The sequence below is a fragment of the Haliotis cracherodii genome, unplaced genomic scaffold (genome assembly GCF_022045235.1).
Source record: "Haliotis cracherodii isolate W230 unplaced genomic scaffold, xgHalCrac1.p SCAF_3, whole genome shotgun sequence".
In the NCBI taxonomy this organism is placed as follows: Eukaryota; Metazoa; Mollusca; class Gastropoda; order Lepetellida; family Haliotidae; genus Haliotis; species Haliotis cracherodii.
In genome coordinates, this window is record NW_027266286.1 from 71,164,684 (window position 1) to 71,190,144 (window position 25,461).

Here is a 25,461-nt window from a genome sequence, read left to right on the forward strand (position 1 = left end):
CACACATACATTTACATGTATGTCGCTATGCCCCTCCCCCCAATACTAATGTGTCTGTGTTGTGTTCCAGTCAGCAGTTCCTCACGATATGGCTGAAATACTGCCGATGTGACGTTAAACTTTAACTCACTCACTCACTCCAGTCAGCAGTGGGGTACCCCACCTCCATCCCCCCCCCACACACACACTTACATGTATGTCACTATGCCCCTCCCCCCCCCAGTACTAATGTGTCAGTGTTGTGTTCCAGTCGGCAATGGGATATGACTATGAGGGTAAAACAGAGAAACACGCTTCAGCGAAAGGTAGGTGTCATTTTTGTCTTGACGGTTCAGTGAAAATACAAACCCTGATCTACCTTTTCACCATGCTCCCCTCCTCCTACTTACAGCAAACCAATGAAAACTGAGTCATCAGGACTGACTTCATATTCGTTCGAGAGTCATGTAACTCCCAGATATTGTTAACAAAACTTGGTCATCAACATGCTGTTGACTGATACATGTTCCTATAAAAAATGAAAAGATTCTTGCATGATGAAAAGCTCTACCTAACAATCCTCAGTATAACATTGTCATCTTTTCAACTTTGCACATACTTGTTAGCAGAAATATTATGTTGTGGTTGGGTGTGGTGGAATGGATTGGTGGTTAAATTGTTCACTAAAGCTTTAGGCCCAAGTTTAGTTTCCACATTCGTACAATGTGTAAGGCTTAAGGCTTATATGGGTCATGGATGTCCCAGTCGTGTGACGTGCCGATTATTGCTGTGTGGAGTTGAGTCCTTATTAGTGCCAGAAACCTTTGATTGTGTGCTCGAAATCCTAGTTTCACCTCATGTGCAAATTTATCAAATTGTAATACAAAGTGTATTGGACAGTCCGTCATATGATATGAATGGTTCAATGCATGGTCTAGATTTGATGATGTAAGGTCTATATTGTCATGCTTGCTCGCTCACTCACTCACTCACTCACTCACTCACTCAACGATCACACTATATTATTATACATGTCTCACATGGGCATGTTTTAGATCACACGACAGTCGTATAAAATTAGTCATTGTCTCACACGGGCATGTTTCAGATCACACAACAGTCACACAAAATTAGTCATTGTCTCACATGGGCATGTTTCAGATCACTCTAAAGGGTTCGGAGGGAAGTTTGGTGTGCAGAAGGAGAACATGGACAAGTCGGCCGTGGGCTGGGACCACAAGGAGAAGCTGGGGAAACACGAGTCACAGACAGGTAGGTCAACATGGGCTGTAACTAGATTGGAATAATACAATGATGACACAACGATGTCTTGTGTCAATGTCGTCTTTTCTGTTTCACTCAACTCAATTTACAGCGCCACCCTGATCAAGACTTACATCTAATGGCCCTTCCCCCGACAAGTTATCCTTGCAACACAAGGAGCCAAAACGATTCCAGAAAATCAGTTGAAAAGATGGGAGTGATAATTACTTAAAGCCTATCTGCATGTTGGCAGCTTTTTGTGACATAAATGTGAAAAGATAAAAAATATCATTACTACATGTAATACTTGATGATTGATAACTGGGTTGCAGATAGGAAACTGACTTTATGATGTAGGAGGCAAGTATCATTTGGGTTTTCAGTTTTGGAAATCTACTTTGATGTTTGAACCGGCTATGGTCTTTGATCCTACATACCACCTTGTGTCTAGAATTGCCTCATGTTCATCTCAGACATCTGAGTTTTTGAATTTTTAGATATAATTATGGTTCCAGCATAGCCATAGCAACCATATTGAAAATGTCATGTCATGACTGAATAACTCTTGTAATATGAAAGAATCAGGTGGTTCCGAACTGTTATGTTTCCTTATCCAGACTCATACTAATTGCTTATCTCATCTCCTTCCTAAAAGGTAGTCGAAACTCTTGTGCTGTGTTCCCAAGAAAAGAGAAAACCATCTCACCCACCAAACGAATCCCACAGCTGCGTAGCCGCATCGCAAGCACGTGATAAAGCGGGTTTACTCGCCACTCTCTCAATATCAATTTCTTCTTCACACGACGACAGATCCTTTGTGGTCATAGATGAGATGGATGCTGAGAACCCTTCCTCGCAGATGTCAAAGAAGTTCTTTGCTGCGTCTTTAATATCAGGCGATGAGAAGCAGACGAAGGTAAAGAAACAGTCCTTGATGAGGAAGTCATGTTGAAGGATGGCTGCACAAAGGTCCCCTCCTTCACAAAGCCCACATCATTACCCCTTGTGGGGTCTACGAAGGCCAAGTGGCAGAAACATGCTTCCTGCATGCAGCTGCCGACATCCTCACAGCTCCCGTTGCTAGTGAACCTTTTACAGGTTTCACGCATGCAGTCCTGCACACGTGCAGCCTCAGACCTTCTCTCAACCCCTACCAATCACACGACCCACGGGGTTCACGCAGGCTGCAGCTTTTACACAGGTGCAGTACTTGGCGCAGCCTCCTATGTTCACGCAACCTGCCTTTTATCAGCAACCTGCAAAGTACCATGCCTCTTTCATCCAATGACTTAGTAGAAAATGATACTCAGCAAGTGATCCTTGCTATGCAGCAACACACACTCAACAAACCACCTACGCCGTCTACCGCATCTACTCCCATCTCTGACAACATGCCTCACACTTCTCACCGTTCTGCCACTCACACCTCCTTCCTTTTACAGGAGAAGGATGTGTTTCAGCCTTCTTTTACTGATGCATCCTCACTGCTTCTATTCCTTGTATCTATGACAACCAGGAGTTGCTGATGCTTCCTCACTTCTTCTATACCTTGTATCTATGACAACCAGGAGTTGCTGATGAATCCTCACTTCTTCTATACCTTGTATCTATGACAACCAGGAGTTGCTGATGCATCCTCACTTCTTCTATACCTTGTATCTATGACAACCAGGAGTTGCTAATGCATCCTCACTTCTTCTATACCTTGTATCTATGACAACCAGGAGTTGCTGATGCTTCCTCACTTCTTCTATACCTTGTATCTATGACAACCAGGAGTTGCTAATGCATCCTCACTTCTTCTATACCTTGTATCTATGACAACCAGGAGTTGCTGATGCTTCCTCACTTCTTCTATTCCTTGTATCTATGACGACCAGGAGTTGCTGATGCATCCTCACTTCTTCTATACCTTGTATCTATGACAACCAGGAGTTGCTGATGAATCCTCACTTCTTCTATACCTTGTATCTATGACGACCAGGAGTTGCTGATGCATCCTCACTTCTTCTATACCTTGTATCTATGACAACCAGGAGTTGCTAATGCATCCTCACTTCTTCTATACCTTGTATCTATGACGACCAGGAATTGCTGATGCTTCCTCACTTCTTCTATTCCTTGTATCTATGACGACCAGGAATTGCTGATGCATCCTCACTTCTTCTATACCTTGTATCTATGACAACCAGGAATTGCTGATGCATCCTCACTTCTTCTATACCTTGTATCTATGACAACCAGGAGTTGCTAATGCATCCTCACTTCTTTATACCTTGTATCTATGACGACCAGGAATTGCTGATGCTTCCTCACTTCTTCTATACCTTGTATCTATGACGACCAGGAGTTGCTGATGCATCCTCACTTCTTCTATACCTTGTATCTATGACAACCAGGAGTTGCTAATGCATCCTCACTTCTTCTATACCTTGTATCTATGACGACCAGGAATTGCTGATGCTTCCTCACTTCTTCTATTCCTTGTATCTATGACGACCAGGAATTGCTGATGCATCCTCACTTCTTCTATACCTTGTATCTATGACAACCAGGAATTGCTGATGCATCCTCACTTCTTCTATACCTTGTATCTATGACAACCAGGAGTTGCTAATGCATCCTCACTTCTTTATACCTTGTATCTATGACGACCAGGAATTGCTGATGCTTCCTCACTTCTTCTATTCCTTGTATCTATGACGACCAGGAATTGCTGATGCATCCTCACTTCTTCTATACCTTGTATCTATGACAACCAGGAGTTGCTAATGCATCCTCACTTCTTCTATTCCTTGTATCTATGACGACCAGGAATTGCTGATGCTTCCTCACTTCTTCTATTCCTTGTATCTATGACGACCAGGAATTGCTGATGCATCCTCACTTCTTCTATACCTTGTATCTATGACGACCAGGAATTGCTGATGCATCCTCACTTCTTCTATACCTTGTATCTATGACAACCAGGAGTTGCTGATGCATCCTCACTTCTTCTATACCTTGTATCCATGACTACCAGGAGTTGGGACATTCTCGAGGACACATTCATCACTAACATTCTGAAGAAAGGCTACAGACTGTTGGTACCTTCTGCACCCCCTCTTTCCCTCAATATGGCAATATGACAAGGTGGTTGCCCATTAGTGAATTCAACAATCAAATAAGGACTTTCATCTCCCCCTTTCCAGACACTCTAGCTTGGGCCGTCGACACACTGGCAATATCGTCAGAAGGAGGCTTATATGTTCCCGTTGCCCTCACTATTACCATCAGTCCTACAGAAGGTCAGACACACAAAGGGCCTTCTACTGCTTTTGGTTGCACCTTACTGGCCGGCGAAAACCTGGTTTCCAGACCTCATTGGCCTAGCAGGGAATCCGGAACTAAAACTTCCAACTTGGTCAAACCTACTTCTTCATCTTCACTCAGGACAAGTTCGTCCAAACCCAAACATCTTCGCACTTCACGTATGGAGCACATCACAAACACCCTCTCCAGACGAGGATACTCAGCCAGAGCTGCTACAGCTGTCTCCACAGTTTTTCATGGAGCTACTAGAAATCTATATGATGACAAGTGGAAGAGTTTCGACCAATTTATAAGAAGTAAAAGATTCTCAGCAGCTAAACCCACTTCGCCTCAATTTACAGAATTCCTCTGTCACCTCAAGAGTTACCAAGAATCTCCATGGTTCAACACTGGGCACATGTCTAGCAGCCGTCTGCTCCGTTCTTACCATGTATAACGGTATCAAACTGACTAAAATTCCTGAACTGATCGCTCTGCTCCGTTCTTACTGACGAGAAGATCAACAAAAGATTTCAAAACTAGTCCTCAAGCATCTTACCAGTGACGCATACAAACCCTTGAAGAAACTGGATTTGAGTAGTTTGTTTTTACTGGCTACCAGAATGTCAGAAATCAATACCATAGATTTCAGCCGCACTAGATTCGACAATGGCGACATTGCATCAGCCCATCTCGGTCTCCCATGGTATTGTCGTCAAGAATCAACTGAGAGTTCATGGTCACTAAGTAATTCAGGACATGAGTTGTGTCAAGATTATGACCTTTTCTTAATAAAGAATCGTTCTAAGTAAGCTGTTATATAATTCAATAAGCACTTAAAAATCCACGAAATCTCTTGATTTTCTCCTACTGTCACAAGTACAGAGGTGGTGGCCCACTGCAGATTGATGTCTAAGAAGTAAGAAGACATTCCCATGGGGGTTAATTGAACAGATCTGAATCCTGCATACGGTGGATCCCACCACCAACTGTGAGATTCAAGCAATTAGTATGACTTCTTTGACAGGCATTTAGAAGTTGGAGTACTAAGTGAGGATGAGAATTTATGGATGAACAACTTCATTATTACAATGAAGAGCGACGTTTCGATGTAGGTTCTAACACCGTTATCAAGCATGTGATTAACTGGTGTGTTTGGGTGAGATGTTTTTGTTTGTTCTTGGGAACACCACAGGATTTTCTACTTCCTTTACAGGATGAGATGAGATAAGCAATTAGTATGAGTCAGGATAAGTATAAATGATATTTATACCCTAAGAATACGTTTTTGGTAGTATATGAGATATTCATACTACTTTGTTTGTAAGTGATTATTGCATATGCTTGTTTACCACTTTTGTTATGAGTATCATTATCTGATGTTGACAATATCCACGACAGGTTTAGGAGAGCTGCAGAGATTTGTGGCTGGAACGTTTACGCCTGTTGATGTCTGGTTGAAGGAGAAGTTGTAGTTGTCCTTACTATTATTTGTATATTCAGATTACTCCCAGGGTTTTGGTGGCAAGTTTGGAATCCAGAAGGATCGGCAGGACAAGTCGGCCGTGGGATATGAACACAGAGAGAAGGTGGAGAAACATGCCTCACAGACAGGTGAGACTAGCAGGGAATCTCCTAGCAGGTGATGTCTCAGTTCAGTGTGATGCTGACACCATTTACTGAGTTCCACCCTGTCAAAAGTTAGGGGTAGATTTGTTAACCAGTATCCCATGCCTTCGTCCCTTGGCAAAAAAAGTTCTCCGCGTCCCATGTTTGTGCTAAGAACTGTTAAAAATAGGGAACAGGTGGCCTCTGTGATTTGCTCATTGTTTGTCATCATGTCCTGATGGGTTGATGCTCACGCTATCATCCTCTAGATTGCCTTGCTCAGATTCCAGTATTTCTTAATTGCTTCCTCGCACATAATACAATACTCTCAATCCCACATTTCAAATCACACAACGCTCACACTAGATTATAGTGTAATATTGCTAACCGTAGACTTCAGTAGCATTTACTCATTCAGTCATCGTCTCTCATGGGCATGTTTCAGATCACTCTAAAGGGTTCGGAGGGAAGTTTGGTGTGCAGAAGGAGAACATGGACAAGTCGGCCGTGGGCTGGGACCACAAGGAGAAGCTGGGGAAACACGAATCACAGACAGGTAGGTCAACATTGGCTGTAACTAGATTGGAATAATACAATGATGACACAACGATGTCTTGTGTCAATGTCGTCTTTTCTGTTTCACTCAACTCAACTTACAACGCCACTCTGATCAAGACTTACATCTAATAGCCATTCCCCTGACAAGTTATCCTTGCAACACATGGAATGGAATCGCAAGATCTAATTATATATACAAACTAACATAAACATGTAACAACACTTTGTAGCAATTTGATATTTTTCTACATAATCGTGGCACAGCGATGTGTGTACAGCACACAGGTCACACAGGGCACACAGGCCACACAGGTCACACAGGCCACACAGGCCACACAGGGCACACAGGCCACACAGGCCACACAGGGCACACATCAGGGTTAAACAACATTGGTCGGAGGGTAGATGTATCACATGTGATGTCTCCTTAGGCAAGTGACTTTGTTTAAAATATGCCTCTGTTCAGTCAGCAGTGAATGGGTACCTGGGAGGATGTGACAGTTATCCTGCCAGCACCTCACAGCCAGTTTGGGGTGTAGAATCAATTGAGTGCACACTAATCCATTGACCAGGGTAATAATGTAGATCTATAGCAGTTATAATTTGGAAAGTATGCTATGCAAATTCATTATTTGATTTAATTTAATATTGATGACAGTGGACTTAAGCAGCATCCACTCATTGTCTCACATAGGCATGTTTCAGATCACACGACAGTCACACTAAATTAGTCATTGTCTCACATGGGCATGTTTCAGATCACTCTAAAGGGTTCGGAGGGAAGTTTGGTGTGCAGAAGGAGAACATGGACAAGTCGGCCGTGGGCTGGGACCACAAGGAAAAAGTGGAAAAACATGAGTCACAGACAGGTACTTGTTTCAGAGTGGACTCATTTATTACTTTCGGATTTGGGAAGTAACAACAGATAAACTTTTGATGCATTGCAATTGTTTATCGCCCGATTGCAATACTTGGATGACTGATCAGTAGAAAACATATCGCCGAAACGCACCCCTGATCCGCACAATCGCATCGGGTGCGTTTGGGTGAGGTATTTTTACTGTTCTCCGGGAACACAGCACAGCAAATTTCCACTGCCTTTAGAAACAGAGAGATTTAAGTAATATTATGATTCTAAATACATTTTGCCCATTGCTGATCCATTTCAGCTTGTAAAGTATGGAAATGTCAGGATGCTGAGGACCGTTCTCCTGGAGTTGCCATGGCCATGCCAAGAATATCTCTGACAAGAGACAATGTATATAAAGACACTACACAACATATTTGATGAAGCCTGCATTTATAGGGAAACATGCATGCAATGTTAAAAGGATAATAGTTATAATGATTTGCAAGTTCTGATAGAATAATGATTACGATTTCTATGACTTGCATGCAGATTATTCCAAAGGATTTGGTGGGAAGTTTGGGGTACAGAAAGACAGACAAGATAAGAACGCCGCCGGTTATGACAGCATTACAAAGCCAGAACTTCATTCCTCCCAGACAGACATGAAGAAAGGCTTCGGAGGCAAATTTGGTGTGGAAAAAGACAAGATGGACAAGGTAGGTTCTGCTACTTTAACAATTATTTTAAAATTCTCCCTTTAAATCTTATAGGGGTACAATGTCAAGCTGATTCATGGCTCTTAGCTTCCAAAGGGCATGACTGCCTCCGTGGTCTAGTGGTAGAGCGTCTGCCCGGTGAGCGGAAGGTTCATGGTGCGATCCCCGTCATACCAAACGACAATTAAGGATGGTACTTGTTGTTACCCTGTCTGGCACTCAGCATTTAGGGGCTAAAACAAGGACTGTTCGGCTCGGGAGTCAGGAGTGGGGTATTCATGTTAAACTGTAGCATGGTATCACAGTGGCATTAAACCCCATTTCACCTCACCACCAGAAAGGCATGGGTGGCACAGTCGTCAATTCACAGCCCCTTAGAGTTGTGCCCCTTAGACATGCCAGGAACCTATGATCATAAATTTAGTCCTGGTACTCTACTCATGGGTTTCACCATGGTGGTGAAAAGCAACGCCTGCACCTGCTTTTGGGCCCTTGGGGAGCCAGTCATCTATTTGCTCTGCAGACTTGTGTCCCTCAGGAATGCTTGTGATCATGGGCTTAAAAATCCCGATTTGTCCTGATCCTGTATTTCTAAGTTTGTCAGCACCATAGCTCCTGGGTTTCACCAGAATACTACATGACTGTAAAAGACAAGCAGGGTTTCCTCCCACATGAAACTAACACACCATGATACAACTGAAATACTCTTCAAAGTGGTGCGTCAATCTATCATCAATATGATGACGTCAATAGTTGCCTTGATTGGCCGTCACACATCTCTATGCATCAAACTGGATTTCTTTGTGAAACAATGAAAACAATTGTATAGCATTGTAAATGCCTTGGTTGACATTTTGAACTTTTGACTATATCCAGGTGAGCTACTGTGCTGGGTGACAATAGTTATCCATTATTTATGCAGTATGAATTTCTTATTTCAGAATGCGGGTACTTTTGAAGATATGCAAGGTGTTTCTTCCAGTTACACAAAAACAAGAGCTGATTCAAGTAAGTCGTTATCTTCAGGAGGCTTGTGCAACATTGCTTTTTCAACATTGCTTGATCCAAATCTGTGCCATTAAGAAGTACTTATTGATTAATTGAGGGATGTTTGGGCTTGCTGCCTGCTACATGTACAACACCCCGTCTCCAGCAACCTGTGTATATTGTACATCGCAACCTTATTGAATGGGTGGTCAGACAGGGTGACTTGGGTAATGGCAGGTCATTGTACCCCGTCAGTGTGGATCAATCCTTGCACTATCACTCCCTGGGTTGTATGCTCCAGACTTGTGTAGAGCAACATGTAAATGTTCCATAATGTCAATAGTTGCCTTGATGTTGGCTGGTGAGTGAATTCAACCATCACACTTCTCTATGCATCAAGATCTCAATACCCCTCCGTGGAATAGTGTCCGCCCGTAGAGCGGAAGGTCTATGGTTTGATCACTGGCCGCGTCATACCAAAAGACGTTAAAAGATGGTACTTGTTGTTACCCTGTCTGGCGATGGCATTAAGGACTTGTCGGCTCGGAGTCTGTATACTGTGTCTGAGTGGGGTATTCATGTTAAACTGCAGCATGGTATCTCGAGCTAGCACTATAAATTGGCATCAGTCGGGACTAGTACAAGCACGCACACGCAGACGCATGCACGCACGCACGCACGCAGACACACACACACACACTTCGCTATATAAGTGCAATAATCTTGGAGGCGACATTAAACCAAATTTCACCTCACCTCACCTCACCTCAATCTCTCAAACATGCATCATACTTGTGAGGCTATGAATTTAAAAGACCAAACATCTTGAAACAGGTCTTCATTCACCCTGCCATTAGTCCTATGTATTTTGGGTTTCAACCCCAGACTGCCCTAAACCTCTGTCTGTGGATTCACTAATGAGATCATCAGCTACAACCATCATCACTTGAGGCTTTTCTCTGACATTTCGCAAACATGCTGTGATGAAACAGAAAATGTTGAAAGTGGTTTTAAGCCAAACTGGTTGTTATCAGACGGCACTTGGTGTTTCAGGTTCTGAGGGTGCTAAGAATCTGAAGGCTCGGTTTGAGAACATGGCCAAGTCAGGGGAGGAGGAAGGCAAGAAGAGGGCGGAGGAGGAGAGGGCGAGGAGAGAGGCACGGGAAAAACGAGAACAGGAGGAACAGAAGAAACAGGTGGAGGTAGGTGCAGCGGAGTTACCTCCCTTTAGGTGAGACAAGTTTCATGAGGTTAGGTGAAACGGGGTTTAACATCGTGCTCAAGTTTATTGCACTCACATAGCAAAGTGCATGAACAGACTTTCATCTGTTGTTGTGCTAGCCCACTGATTTACCATATTTACACATTACACTGGCTCCGAGTAGATCAGTTTGTATTATCCCCTAATAATACCAAGCACCAGTCAGGGTAACATATTTTAAGGTCTTTTGGTACAGGCAACCTTAAACTCATGGGGCAGACACTCTATCCACCAGATCATGAATCCATTCAACCAGTTGCTCTGCTGAGAAATATTTTTTGGGCTGATATTTGTTGATTTATTGAAAGGACTACATACTTCTCCGAAAACTGCTAGTTTAACCTTTAGCCTGCTGAATTATTTTCACACTTCTTACCCCTGCCTGCTGGATTAATTTTAGCATAAGGCGCTCTAAAGAGGGTGGGTGATTTCAAACAGTCGGTGCCTCATTAAACAAGGGCCAATTGAAGAAATATTTTGCACATTTATTCCTGATAGAAAACTACACAATTCTATATAAAAATATCCTGGTGTTTTCAATCATACCAAGGTTAAGACCAAAGCGAACACAAAATTTGTTAATTTTCTTGAACTTACCTGAATTGCGTTATTGAAGGTGGTTTGCATTTCATGCTAGAAACCCTCTAATATCGTAACATTTTTGCAAATTGATTTCAATAATCATATCTCCGATATCATAATTTCAATTGAGTAAAAATTCGGGATTTATAATCGGCATATATCAGCGCGATGGTAAATTATGAACCATTTCAGTGAATTTATTATCTAAACGTTAAACAGAAAAATAACTTAATTTTCGAGGTCATCATGTCGGTTACAGAAATACGAATATTCGGGTTAATCTGACGTGTCATGTTATAAAATTTGCAGGAAACAATTAATGACTTATAAATATTCACTAATCCTAATTTCAAGCGTTTTGGTTGAATATTTACGATATACAAAAATAAACAACCCGTGTCATGATGCTAGCAGACGTCCTAAAATCAAACATGGCGCGCTTCGCCCGACCTCCGCATAACTTATTGCTATTTTAATATCAACAAAGTTTACATTGCCTTTATAAATATAACTTGGCGAAAGTTGACGATCTTCTCAATCGAAGAATGTTTTATTCGTCATATTCCAATAAATATGACGAGAGAGAAATGAAAATAAAGATCGTGAATTCTGACAGCACTATTTCAATTAGTGCAAAGGTCACCGGATGTGATGTCACAGACAGGGGTAGTCTGCTGATAAGCTTTCGAAACAAAACAATTACAGTAAAATTTGAAATAGTTCGCCTATCACATAGAGCAAAAAAATAAGTCGATACACAGTATCAGTAATCACCAATAACATGAAATAAAAATGTGACTTTGACGATATAATTCGCGTATTAGTTAATCCGTTTGACCTTGCATGCTCCCGTGACCCGGAAACGGTAGACGATAAATCAACATGCCACATGCAAGTTTCTCGGTATCTTTTATTTGAACTTCTGTTGATATTTAAGAATCACCATTCAATGTTGTGAATATAAATGGGACATGATTCATATTTCTGCGATGTACATGCTGATAAGTTTCACTACAACAAGTGTATCCCACGAAATACGTCTATGGATATCGTCGATCAGCAAGATCACCCTCAACAACAGGTGCGCGAAAATGGGCTTGACAAAACGTGTTTCAAAATAACATCCCCGCGTTGCTGAAAATGATAGGGTATATATAAGCAATAAAATTCTACGTACATATTTTCGGTGTTAGTTCCACATTACATTTAGGATAGTTTTCCTTTCGGGAATACATTCATAGATTCTAGCATGATTTTAGAACAGTTTCACGAAGGATTTCTAAATTTATTCCAAAAATATGAAGACCACCATGATTGCGCATTGATGATAGATTTGTAATTGTTTAATTATTTACAGCTTTTTACAGGTTTTAAAATTTTAAGTTATATTTAATAGTTATTTTTCCCACAATGATGGTGTGTGGGGACAGTAAATATTAGTCTTTGCATCAGCACAGTGTAACTGATCAAACTTCAATTATTATCTTTAGTTTAAACATATTTATTCAACAATTATTATCTTGCACTCTGAAAATCAACTATGTGAATAAGTAACTCTCTGATGTCATCATTTTAATTTTAGTATTCCATGAATAATGATTAAATCAGATCCTTAACATATACATACTAAACTCATATGGACATTAATTTTGCGCATTATGTGGTTTGTTTCCAAATAAAACAATTCTGAAATATAATTTAATAGGAATTAATTTAATTTAATTACAGTAACAGTACTTGTAACAGTACATGACATTTGTGTTTGTTTAATCACAAGAACCATGGTGGCACATAAGCTGGTTAGTTTGCCATAGGTTTCTTAGAAAATGCTATCTCAGTCTTCTGGTTGGAATAAAAAGAAACATGCCTGTGTACATGTTTACCCTTGCCAAATGTATTTTTTCCAGTCAGCCAATCCATTACTTTTGTTCACCTTATGTGGTCTATTTTATACATACAGGTACTGCTTCCAAACTGTTTTTTCTTTGTATGCAATCACAGTATCACAACTTCCTCAGCTGGTGTGTATAAAAGTTCCCCTGTCATCATGAAAAAAGAATTATAAAGGAAAGTCATATTTTCATTCAAAAACATATCTGTCTTTCCTTGAATACTCTTTGTCTAAGTGCCAGAAATGTAAGTGTCATAAAAAAATTAAAAAAAGATTTTCATAAGGACTTTTCTTAGATAGACCTAGATCTAAGTCAAACCATGTGACTAGTTAGGTAGAATTATAACCTTATAAGCCCTCATTTCTGAGGTGTCCATATTTTTCACATTTTTAGGACTAAACGTGATCCGTGTAGATCTGCCTGTTTTGTTATGTAAAACAAATTCTTGTCTTAAAAAATGAGAAAAGGAATCATTCAGACGAATTTTTTTTATCCCATTGATTCACGAAAATCAGTTGAAATGTACAGTGGTGACTTTGGCACCCAAAATTTCTAGTAATTTGTTACCCAAATGGGTATGTGATTTTGTAGATCTACCTAGAATTATTTCAAAGATATACATTAATTTGGTGTCTTAAACTTAACATAATATCACTTTCCTATCAAAACAATTCATTCTAACTTAGGTTTAACCAACTTAACTGGCCTCTCCTTCAGTGACTATACGTCAATTTTCTCTCAAAACTAAACAATCAATTTCAAGGATCACAGTCATAATCATATTTGGAACTTGATGAAATATTTTATTATGTGTTCTGTTCATCTACATTAAAACATAAATATAATTATAGATCTATTGTCTTATTTTCTTAGGTACAAATTCACAAAGTATTTTGGGTACAATTTAATTTGTTTTGGGTACAAAATCACTCATATATATAAATAGGAGCCTAGAATCTATATATATTTACACTACCTCGTTGTGTACAAAATGTTATCGGTTCAGAGGACGGGAGGTTCTCAGAAAGTTTTCAACAACATCTTTAATATTTAAATTGTTCTTTTTGTAATGTTAGACCAATAACAATATTATGTTATTATTATGGCATACCAATACGTTGGATCGCTCTCCGTTGCGCTCGTTTATAGAAAATATTTTAAAATTAAAATCATCGAGCGTGAAATCCATTACGGTTTCGGATTTAGACTTACACATTTTATGGCGACAATCACGAAGAAATATGAAACAAATAAGAGTGAAGACTGCTCTCCAGATCAATAAATAGTAAATAGTTGACGAAAAATAGTAAATTATGTATTTTCTTTTGAATTTGAATCTATTTCGGAATTTCTTTATGATAACTTACCAACTTTTGCATATTTTGCTTCCATGTGTCACATGCTGTACGTGCTTCCGGTTTCAGAAATGATAGCTAAAATTGCAAGTACTTTGATTATTTCTCGTAAAATGCATTATGTTGCTATTGAATGGTTTACCTAGAATGTATATCAGTTCAGATTTTGCGTATCATCCAATATTTGTCGTTTTTCGCAGTGTTTGTTGACTTTGTTCGACTCAACAAATCGCGAGTTAGGCCACGCCCAAACGTATCACTGACGTTTGTCGGCTTGGCAATGTGTCGGAAAGTTTATCAAACGAAATCATTTGCAAACTCTTTAAAAATGAAATTCTTTTTACAAAGATTTATACATGCGTGTCAATAATTCTAGAAAATTAAGTTAGATGTAACAAAATGATTGTAATGTCTAACGGGATAACTATGCATGTGGAGTTGTTTGTTTACCGCCGTTGCCATGATCGTACAAGTTCCATCCAATCGATGATGTTACGATTCAGATTGTTTTTGTTTACAATTAATTACACCGAAAGTTGCTAATTTTTAGAAATAAAGGAACATGAGTGTTTTCCTTTCGTCAGCAAACACAAAATTATGATCGAATAGGAAAAATGATGAAATTATAAAGAAAATATCGGACTGCATGCCGCTCAACGTGAAGTGCCAAAAGTCAACAATGGCCGTTCCTGGTAGATGTGTGCCGAGAAGTTTGGCCGAAACTTTTTTAACTCGCGATATTTTCTTTTTGAGGTAAATAAATGACTGAACGTTTTGATATTGAGCAAGCTGAGCATTTATGCATGTCATACGTAATTTAAATGTTACGCAAAGCCTTCTTGGTAAATAGATATGGCGAGTTTTATTTTGGGGTGTTGTTATGCTATTCGCCTGTCGAATGGGTTCGACATCAGATGCACGGGGATGGACACCTCTGTCGAATGGGTTCGACGTTAGCGTGCAGAGCTTTAAAAGAAGAATTGGATTGAACCCATGGTACCTTCTCCTTTAACTTGACCTGTAAAGATCCGGGGTAGAATAGGTCTTCAGCAACCCATGCTTGCAATAATTGATGATGGAAGGTCTATAAAGTCATGATCGCTTGCTCCCTCCCTCCCTCCCTCCCTCCCTCACTCACTCACTCACTCACTCACTCACTCACTCACTCGACCAGTTAAGATCCGGGGTAGAATAGGTCTTCAGCAACCCACGCTTTCCGTAAAAGGTGACTATGCTTGTCGTAAGAGGCGACTAACAGGATCGAGTGGCCAGACTCGCTGACTTGGTTGATGCATGTCTTCATGTCCCAAATGCATGGATCGATGCTCATGATGTCAATCACTGGATTGTCTGGTCCAGACTCGATTATTTACAGACCACCGTCGTGTAGCTGCAATATTGCTGAGTGCGGCGTTAAACAACAAACAACCAACCACTTTTCATTCTGATCATCTTCACCTTGTTTGAAGGTTGGTTGAACTGTTCATAACCCTATAAAAGAATGTTGTCCTTTCAGGCTCGTCTGGAGAAGGAGAGGTGGCAAGAGGAAGAGAGGCGATCCACAGAACCTGAACCAGAGCCAGAGCCAGAACCTACTGTACAGGAGCCGGAACCGGAACCGGAACATGAAGATGTATACAGTAATTCTGCTGACAACTTTGAGCCAGAAGATACGTACAACACGCCGGATGATGTTGCGCCGGCGGTGCAAGAGGAAGAAGAGAGTGTGTACAACGACACCGACACGGCCGGTGGAGACACAGGCATTACAGCTGTAGCTTTGTATGACTACCAGGCTGGTGAGTGTCCCAGATCAGTGGATTACTATACACTGTACACTTCCCCTGTTGGGATTCCGTTCAAGTAGGGCTCGCAGTACCTCATGCTTGTCTAAGGGTTGAGTATGGAGTGGGTCTGTTACATAGCTGATGGCCTTTCATTGTACTGCGATGGTGTGGATTGTTGTTCACGCTTCCAACCTCGGTTGTATCTAGATTAGATTAATTGCAAGCAGCCGTGATGTTGGTGGAATACACAACTTTCACTCACTCACTCCATATAGTAGTTTGATTACACTACATGTCCTGTACTTATCCTGGTTTTCGTGGTTATCTTGGTTATCTTGGTTATCATGGTTATCCTGACAATAATAAGTATCTTGATTATCACGGTTATGGTGATCTTGGTTATTGTTATATTAGTTGTCATGGCTTTGGTTGTGTTGGTTACCATGGTTGTCTTGGTTGTGGTTTTGGTTTTCATGGTTATGGTTATCTTGGTTGTCTTGCTTATCATGGTTAATTTGTTTATAGTTATCTAGGTTGTCATGGTTATTGTGATCTTGGATGTTGTGGTTATCTTGGTTACCAAGATTATTTTAGTTGTCATGGTTATGGTTATCTTGGTTGTCATGGTTATGGTCATCTTGGTTACCATGATTATCTTGATTGTCATGGTTATGGTTATCTTGGTTGTCATGGTTATGGTTGTCTTGGTTACCATGGTTATCTTGATTGTTATGGTTATGGTTGTCTTTGTTATCTTAGTTACCATAGTTATCTTGGTTGTCATGGTTATGGTTATCTTGGTTGTCATGGTTATCTTATTGATCATGGATGGGGTTGGGGTTTTATCATGGTCATATTGGGTATCATGGTTATCTTTGTAATTATAATAATAATGATGTTTTCACCCATGTTGTTGCCAATATACTGCTGCTGAGAAATCAATGTTTGTCATGTTTTGCAGCTGATGAAGATGAACTGTCCTTTGATCCAGAAGATATCATCACTAATATTGAAAAGGTAAGTAGTTTATGTTCAGTGTATTTGTGTTCTACAGCTGCTTGAGTTTCACCCTAAGGCCTTAACTGAGATAACTGAAGTCCTTCCTTGTTACAACTACTAAGTTTGTTCCATATTTGATGATATCAGGATAATGCAATAGAATGTTACTTTCAGATTGACGATGGATGGTGGCGAGGTGAATGCCATGGAAAGGCTGGCTTGTTTCCTGCCAACTACGTTGAAGAAACGAAGTGATCTCCCTTTGTATAATGCTGAAATACTAAAATGTTCTAATTCCTTGTTATGGTAGATAACGAAGGCGCTGCCTAACTCAAGCCGCAATTGCAAAGAAAAGTATGATCAAGTATATGACAGTGTTATTATTTCAAATAATCAACAGTTATTTTCATATGCTTTTTACACAGTTTGATATCATGTTTATACACCATGGGGGGACTAGTGGTCTGGGGCATCATGATTCAATGGGCAGAGTTGCTTCCCTTTGTCTTGCCAGGATGCTATGGTTTGTTCCTGTATGACTCTTGGTCTGCCCATGCTTGTGTATGTCACAACAGTGGTAAGCACCTGTGACCTACATCATTTCTGGCTCTCCTCCGACATTAAGCTGACACGCTTGGTTGTAACTGAAATAGTTCAAAGTGGTACTAAGCCTAACTCACTCACTCACTTACTGTTTCACCATGGCAACAAAATAAAACCATGAATGTGAGCCCCAGGAAACAGTGGATGATTTGGCATCTCATGATATTTTGACCTAATTAGCACCGCTTGATGATGTCAAAACATCAAGAATTTCATCATGACTTCTTGTTCTTGTGGAACATGTTGTCCATTCATTCATCATGTTACCTTTGAACACTGAAAAACATGATCTTAGCGTAATTTCCGTTCATGAACAAACAGATGTCATGATGGAAATTCTATTACAATTCTTCTGGTCAGATAATGAAGTCACGTCATACAGGATATTTAAATATCTCCCTTGCATTCTCATACATCATGAATTGTTAAAAACTGCATGTTGAGTGGGGTGGTCAGGCTTGCTGACTTGGTTGATGCATGTCATTGATCCCAATTGCATGGATCGATGCTCATGATGTCAATCACTGGATTGTCTGGTCCAGACTCGATTATTAACAGACCGCCGTCATATAGCTGGAATATTGCTGAGTGCGGCGTTAAACAACAAACAAACAAAAAAAAGCATGTTGAGTGAGCTTGTGAACAAGAAACATCTATCTATGGAGCTGTTTAAATTCAAGTGTAAACTTAACTTTGATGCTGTATATGTTGGTGGCTTTGTAACAATGATGGTCCATGATATCTGATGAAAGATCAGTCTCATTAGCTCTACATTTCTTGGTGTCAGTGACAAGGCTTTGATAAGAGTTCATAAGTCCTTCTGTTCTGAGTCGAAAGTGTGATTGTTGAAATTAATGCAATTTCAGTATTAGTGTGAGTGCATGTTACCATGGTTACAGGGCTGTAACAATTCACCAAGTGATCTATGAATCGTATGATGCCACCATCATGTATCATCGTCTCCCAAGGTCTTGTTACGAACACAGCAGCAGAAAATACCATGTTGTGATGATCAGTCTCATTAAAATCACATCTTTTGTTCCGATACGATAATTCTCTGCATGAAGATCACACTTCTAAATTCTCGTTATTTGATTTCTAAATCTTGAAAATGAAGTTAAACGGCCACTTCTGAATGGAAATAATATAAATGTCATTATGTTGTTGCGAATGTTTTATAAACCCTGTTGTTTTTTTAGCACAATGGTATCTTCACCCAAAAAGGGAGTCCCCTTGAAGAAATATTTGTGTTCTGTGTATGTTTTCTTCTGTTAATGTCGACATTTGTGAGTCAAGGTGGTAACGAAATGAAGCCATATTGTTTTTGAAAGCTGAATGCAGGCATATTTCATTTGGATAGGGCCGTCAAAGTTAGGCTATATCACCTGATCTTCACACACACAACTAATCATGGGTGAGAATCTTCCACGAATAGGGAATTTCTGCGAATTTTAGTGACGACAAATTTTTTAAAATCTGATGGCTTCCCCCATAAACACCCCAATTTATGGACCACGCTCCATTGCAAATAAGTTACAAAGAAAAGGAAAATATCCATTCTCCTGCCTGGGTAATGTACTGGAGCAAAAGATATCATCTTAATGAAGATCAATAAAGGATGCAATTTAAGTGGAGTATAACACCAGTGAATCTTATGTGTACCACTTGTGCATTATTTCACAATCATAGACCCGGATATAAATGATATTGTCCGGTTGTATTTTACAGCCCTGTTAAGGTACTTAAGCAGTAGATGTTGTACCTGCTTTTTCCAGATAAGCATTCAGACGTGAAGCAAGGAACCGATATTCTGCTTCGTGCAGCCTGGTCATGTGACATGGTGCTAATGTCGGGGACACTGTTGCTTGTCATTATGCTGGTATCATTTCACTGGTATCATTTCACTGATGATTGAGAGAACTGCAGTCTGGTCTGGTCTGGTGCTAATTTTCAGTCTACACATGGTTAATTGTCCTGTGTGATAATGAAATTGGGTCTTGAATCAACGTTGCTGGGACTGCCTGTTGACCAGAGTGTAGTCCCTCTTTAACTGTCATGTCATGCCATTCAACTGCAGTAGTTAGCAGTGCAGTTTAGGTTTTAAATTTTCATTTGGTGTATGACTGTATGATTATGGAATTTGAATGTATTGGACATTATCCATACATTTTAATGGTATGTTTGGGTGCAGAGGCAGGTCCAGGATAGTTTAAAGGGTTACACATTGCCAAAGTCATGAAGAATAGAAAGGGAGTCTGCTACTCCCAGTTAGTTTTCAGGAGATTGTAACTTGTTAAGGCTAAAAGAAATTAGCTTTGGTTACATACTAGTTCGAACAAGCAAAAAAATGAAAACACCACCCCCCACACTATATTTTCAAAAGTCATTGCCTGAGAACCAGTTCTTTTATTTTCTTAAGCCTAATATATGGTGTGTGTATGTGGAGGGGAATGTCCAAGTAACTCTCCATTCATTTATAATGGAGCAGTGGCCCTACAGGGGCAGCGCCCCATTACTTTAAAGAAATGGAGAGTTATGAGGATATTCATCTACTTAAAACACATCTCTGTTCTTACACTTTGACAAAACATTCTAAAGAGCTGTGTAGCATGCATTGTAGAGATCAGCTCGCGATGGACACAATCAACTGTCCATTCCTGAAAAATAATGGAGCGCTGAAACAAGAGAATGACGTCACAGATGTGTTTTAATATTTGAAGTCAGCATTAAGTCAAACAATTGTAAAAGGGAGAATGTCTAGGTGTGGTCACACATTGCTGAAGTGTTGGATTCAAAGAAGACATCTGTTATTATCGTATCTGTACGACTGCACTGCGAGTTACCATGAGAACATCTTGCGGAGGTTTCTAATGTGTTCACTTGACACCTCTCACTGTGCGATAGCACTAAAACAGTAAGGTGTAGCTATGACTTCAATGCTTTCATAATGAAACCTTTTTAAATTTAAAGATACCGGTAGTCCTAATTGCATGATAAGGCAAAATTGTCTTCATCATGTACCAGTGCACTTAATTTTAATGTGGATATTCAGAGTGTTCAAATGAGGTTGACTTGGAGATGTAGTTTAATCCTGTGTGATACTATTTGACCGATTTCCGAAAGATAATTCTCCAATGGCACCAGTTTTAGCCCCATATTCCCTGTCAGATTCAGAAAGAGAAAATATTTGTTCATTGAACTGATGCCTCTTACGATGCATATGTTTTGAATAAATGTTTAAAATGCTGTATTGTAGATTTACTTAAGTATTAATGTAATGTGTGACTGACATCAATGTGAGCCGATCTTGCTGCCTGATATTTTGGTTATGAAAGCAACATGAACCAGCATACCAAATACGGTTTATTTTGTACTTCCATATATTTTCATTCACATGTATCATAAATGTGAAAGCCTTTAATAAACACTCCACTTAGCATAGCTGTAATGTATCTATGTATATATACTGTCTCTCGATGTATTTACATGTACTGTATATGTATCAAAATGTTTATATGACGATTTTATATTAATACAGTGAATGAAATGTATTCCAATCTCGTCATGTCCTTCGTAGGTTTTATATACAACTGTACAATGTAGATATTAAGACCTGTATATCACTATCCAGGTAATAATTATGGAGTATTTCATTGAAAGTTGTCTGGGCCACAAGTCAGAATATCTCTGATTATGCAAACTACAAAATTTTGAAATTCTTTATTCATATATGTTTTGGCAGGTCCAATGTTTTAAATGTTATATCACACTTGTCAGAAATATTTTGTCAAAATCGTAGCTGAACTGTTGTGTCAACTTTTTAGATGATGTTTTTGTTTCTACTTACATCAGTGATGATTGCTCTGATGATCATGGTTACATCAGTGATGATTGCTCTGATGATCATGGTTACATCAGTGATGATTGCTCTGATGATCATGGTTACGTCAGTGATGATTGCTCTGATGAGCATGGTCTATTTACTACTTTTAACATTTTGTTTCATTCTAGTATTTATCAGTTTGTTGTATTTCCCTATCTAAATAGTATAACTTTGTTATCTGCGTATCAGCATTTTTGATTTCAGCATTTATCAGAACTATTAGGCATAAAGGGTCGACCATTTGATGTTCTGAGGTTGCCTGGACTTTTTAAAAATACAGGTAATTAAGAAATTTGTCCAGGTTTTACCCCAAAAACATTATTCACAGGATATTCTGAATGTTCTAATAAAATCTGTTGTGAGTCAGACAATGCTGTTTGGCCTCTCATTTCAGAGAATAAATACAAGTTTTCATGTCAGGACTGATTAGGCCAGGCTTTTTTTATTTTTAGGATTACAGATTTTTCAGCCCAAAGTCCAGGGTTGGAGGAGGGGAAAAAAAGAAAAAGAAAAAGACAGATGCATTTTTTAAATGCAGAATGCCTCTGGCATACTTTATGAACATATTCTAAGCTCAAAAGACTGCCATTTGTGACGATAAAGCCCCATGTAACAATAAAAATTCTACCACTTACAACACGGACAATTGTCAAGGGAGGCTATTCATGTTCGGCTTCAAGATCAACAAAGAGCGACTATGTATCTCTTTACTAGTTTACAAGGGTAAATTCATATGGTTTTTTATCAAAAGGTGATAATAACAAATAAAATAACTGACTATGCGGCTGAATTGAAATCTGATTTATTTATTTTTTACATTTTCTCAAAATTTAGAGTCGGCGGGTCCGTAATCCAAAAAATATAACATGCCTGGCCTTAGATACATCCCAAACAATAGAAGACTCTTCTCAGAATACTAAATGGCCCGTCCATAATGGCCTTGTGCCCAGTTTTTGCTGTTGCTTCTCTTTACAGGACAGATATTTGAACTGGATTGAACAGCATTTGGTCATGCTCAGCTTCTGAATGTATCAGCTGTTTTTTTAAATTAGGATGACAATGGATCTCTTGTATCAAGGCCACACATATTAAAGGCACAATCTTAATGAGACAATAAGAGCTATTGTACGTTTTTAGGCGCATATCACCAAATCAAGGTTATAGAGGGAGATAACTGCAACAGGAAGTCTTCTTTGTTCATGAAAAGTACGGGCTGGATTTATTCTGCGCTTTTGAGCCCCCAAGCTTCTTTCACTATGCAATTGCTGTGGCAGTTCACTTTCCAAGTTGACGAAATTGTTTGTCTAAAAGAGTTGTCTCCCTTTTTTGCACTTCCTCATCAATCAAGGTATATTGGAACTGTAAGATTCTGGAGGGGAGTGAAAGCTTTATGGTTGATTGGGCACATTGAACAAATTATATGATAAAATAAAAAAATATTTTGTCTTTTGTTGTTTTTGTCATCAGTGTGTCAGAGGTCATCGTGATTTTGTTGGTTTGGACATTCATTCTGCTGAAATAAACCTTGGACCATGTGTGGACTAGTAGCTAAGGCCGTACTATGAACTGTGCAGAGTTGCATCCCTTAGCAGTGCCAGGACTTGCTGACGCAGGGCTCCAATTTCTTGTCAGGATCAGGATCCTTGGTCTATCAGCACCATTACCCCGGGCGGTGTGGTAGCCTAGTGGATAGAGCATTCGCTTGTCAGGCCGAAGACCCAGGTTTGATTCCCCACATGGGTACAGTGTATGAAACCCATTTCTGGTGTCCCTCACCATGATATTGCTGGAATATTGCTAAAAAAGTGGCATAAACACCTCACTCACTCACTTAGTCCATGCTTGTGTCCTACCTGTGAAGCTTGGGGCTTTCCTCCAACTTTAAGCTAACTTGCTGTGATGTAACTGAAATATTCTTTGAAACAGCATTCAACCCAAGTTGGTTCCATGGACCATGGGGATCTGTGGACATGTGGTCTTCATCATAAATCAGGTGGATATGGAACTCCAGCAGCTAAGAGCAGGTGGATGGGTGACCACTCGGGGTGTAATGATATGCCTACCTCACCTATTTGAACATATCATCATATGATCCACACTGATTCTCCATGTTCCATGCAGGGGTAGACACCAGTGGCCATATCTAACTAGACATTTAGTACCAGCAGCTTATGCAACACAATTTGATTTGGGGAGAAACAAAAAGTCCCTCTAAATTTTGACTTATCTCGGACTAACGGACTAGTGGTCATGTCTCTATACCACCAGTTTGTGTCTTGTTCTAATATTATTATGTAATCAGATTTAGCATTTGGTTTCATAAATGGCAGAAAGGAAATGCTAGCCAAAATAGTTATCAGGCCAAGTTATTGCAAAATTTTGTACATACTGCCTTTTGAAAACTGATTCAGAGTGATGTCATGATTAGACACATAAGTTTGTTTGTTTGTTTTAAAAGCCGCTATATGACGGTAGTCTTTAAATAATTGAGTCTGGACCAGACAATCCAGTGATTGACATCATGAGCGATCGATCTATGCAATTGGGATACCATGACATGCATCAACCAATTCAGGGGGCCTGACTGCCCGATCCTGTTATTCGCTTCTTGTTGGACACATCAGTATGTATATCGTGTATCATATAGTCAAGTGTAATTTTGCGATGCATCAATACATCATTGAATCTTGATAGCGCTAGTGACCATAATCTGCAAGTTGAACTCTTGTGAGTACCTAGGGCTTCTATACTGTGTCTGAGTGGGGTATTCATGTTAAACTGCGGCATGGTATCTCAGTGAGCTTGCACTATAAATCGGCATCAGTCCGGACTAGTACAAGCAGTCACACAAACACACATACGTACATGCACGTTGCTATATAAGTGCAATAATCTTGGACGCCATGTTAAACCCCATTTCACCTCACCTCACCTCACCTCACCTCACCTCACCTCACCTCATCCACAACAAAATGGAACCCAGTAAGAGGAGATGTTGAATGAAAAATCTTTAGGATATGAATGTAGCAGAACGTTAATATGCAATATAATATTATTGAAGACAACACTGAGTAACATTCCACCTACATGATGGCAGCCTGCAACTAATCCACTGATTGATATTGTGAACAACAATCCATCAACTAAGTCACCAAGCCTGACCACCTGATCCATTTGGTCGTTACTTACGACCAGCATACCGGCAGGTTGCTGAGGACCAATTCCCACCCGGAATCCCCACGGGGCTTGCACTAATGATGTAAGATGTTGTATTTCTTAATGTTCATCAGAAAGATCACAGTTGGATGAAAAACAACTTCCAAAATTCACTATCTCCGACTGGCATCCATGTCTTCTATCCCAAAATTGAAACAAAATGCTTTCTTGCAGATGATTGTGCCCTTTATTGTCATCAAATACAAGGCACGATATGTTCATGTAATGAAATCAGTTTCAATCAGTTGAAAGCCCGGACATAAACTATCTGGGACATTCCGAAAATCCTTGACTGAGTGGCAGGATATATTTGGTCTGAAGGTCTGAACAGCTGAGGTTTATGTGAGGAAGAATTTATTTTTATCAAAGGCACTTGCATATGACAGGCAATTATTTCTTTTGGTGCTTTGGTCAAGCCAGGCTAGATTCAACAAGAGCATGTTTTTTAAAGGATATTAATGGACTGAGGGTATGTGGTACAGGCAGTTTAGTTCCAGGCACCAACAAAGAAATGAATGACTTGTATGACACTAAAAACAAGCAAGAGCTACATGTATGTACAAATATATACACTGTGTGACATTTGTTATTCTGTTGAGGGACATCTTCCTGAGGCAAGAGAGTTAACTGA

At 39.7% G+C, this 25,461-nt stretch overlaps 1 protein-coding gene across 4 annotated transcripts in view; it reads left to right on the top strand.

The window, feature by feature from the left end:
• LOC139475885 (src substrate protein p85-like) overlaps positions 1 to 19,115 on the top strand; it is a 34,886-nt gene extending 15,771 nt beyond the window's left edge. For 2 of the 4 annotated variants that reach the window (XM_071259099.1, XM_071259098.1), the window contains exons 6-16: positions 251 to 305; positions 1,141 to 1,251; positions 6,037 to 6,147; positions 6,587 to 6,697; positions 7,458 to 7,568; positions 8,099 to 8,265; positions 9,207 to 9,273; positions 10,306 to 10,454; positions 15,859 to 16,141; positions 17,091 to 17,146; positions 17,303 to 19,115. In XM_071259099.1, coding sequence (XP_071115200.1) covers positions 251 to 305; positions 1,141 to 1,251; positions 6,037 to 6,147; positions 6,587 to 6,697; positions 7,458 to 7,568; positions 8,099 to 8,265; positions 9,207 to 9,273; positions 10,306 to 10,454; positions 15,859 to 16,141; positions 17,091 to 17,146; positions 17,303 to 17,383 — 1,302 coding nt within the window. In that variant the 3' untranslated portion in view covers positions 17,384 to 19,115. The remainder of the gene's footprint in view (positions 1 to 250; positions 306 to 1,140; positions 1,252 to 6,036; positions 6,148 to 6,586; positions 6,698 to 7,457; positions 7,569 to 8,098; positions 8,266 to 9,206; positions 9,274 to 10,305; positions 10,455 to 15,858; positions 16,142 to 17,090; positions 17,147 to 17,302) is intronic. The other 2 variants (XM_071259100.1, XM_071259102.1) reach the window with 2 other exon arrangements.
• Positions 19,116 to 25,461: the final 6,346 nt, after the last annotated feature.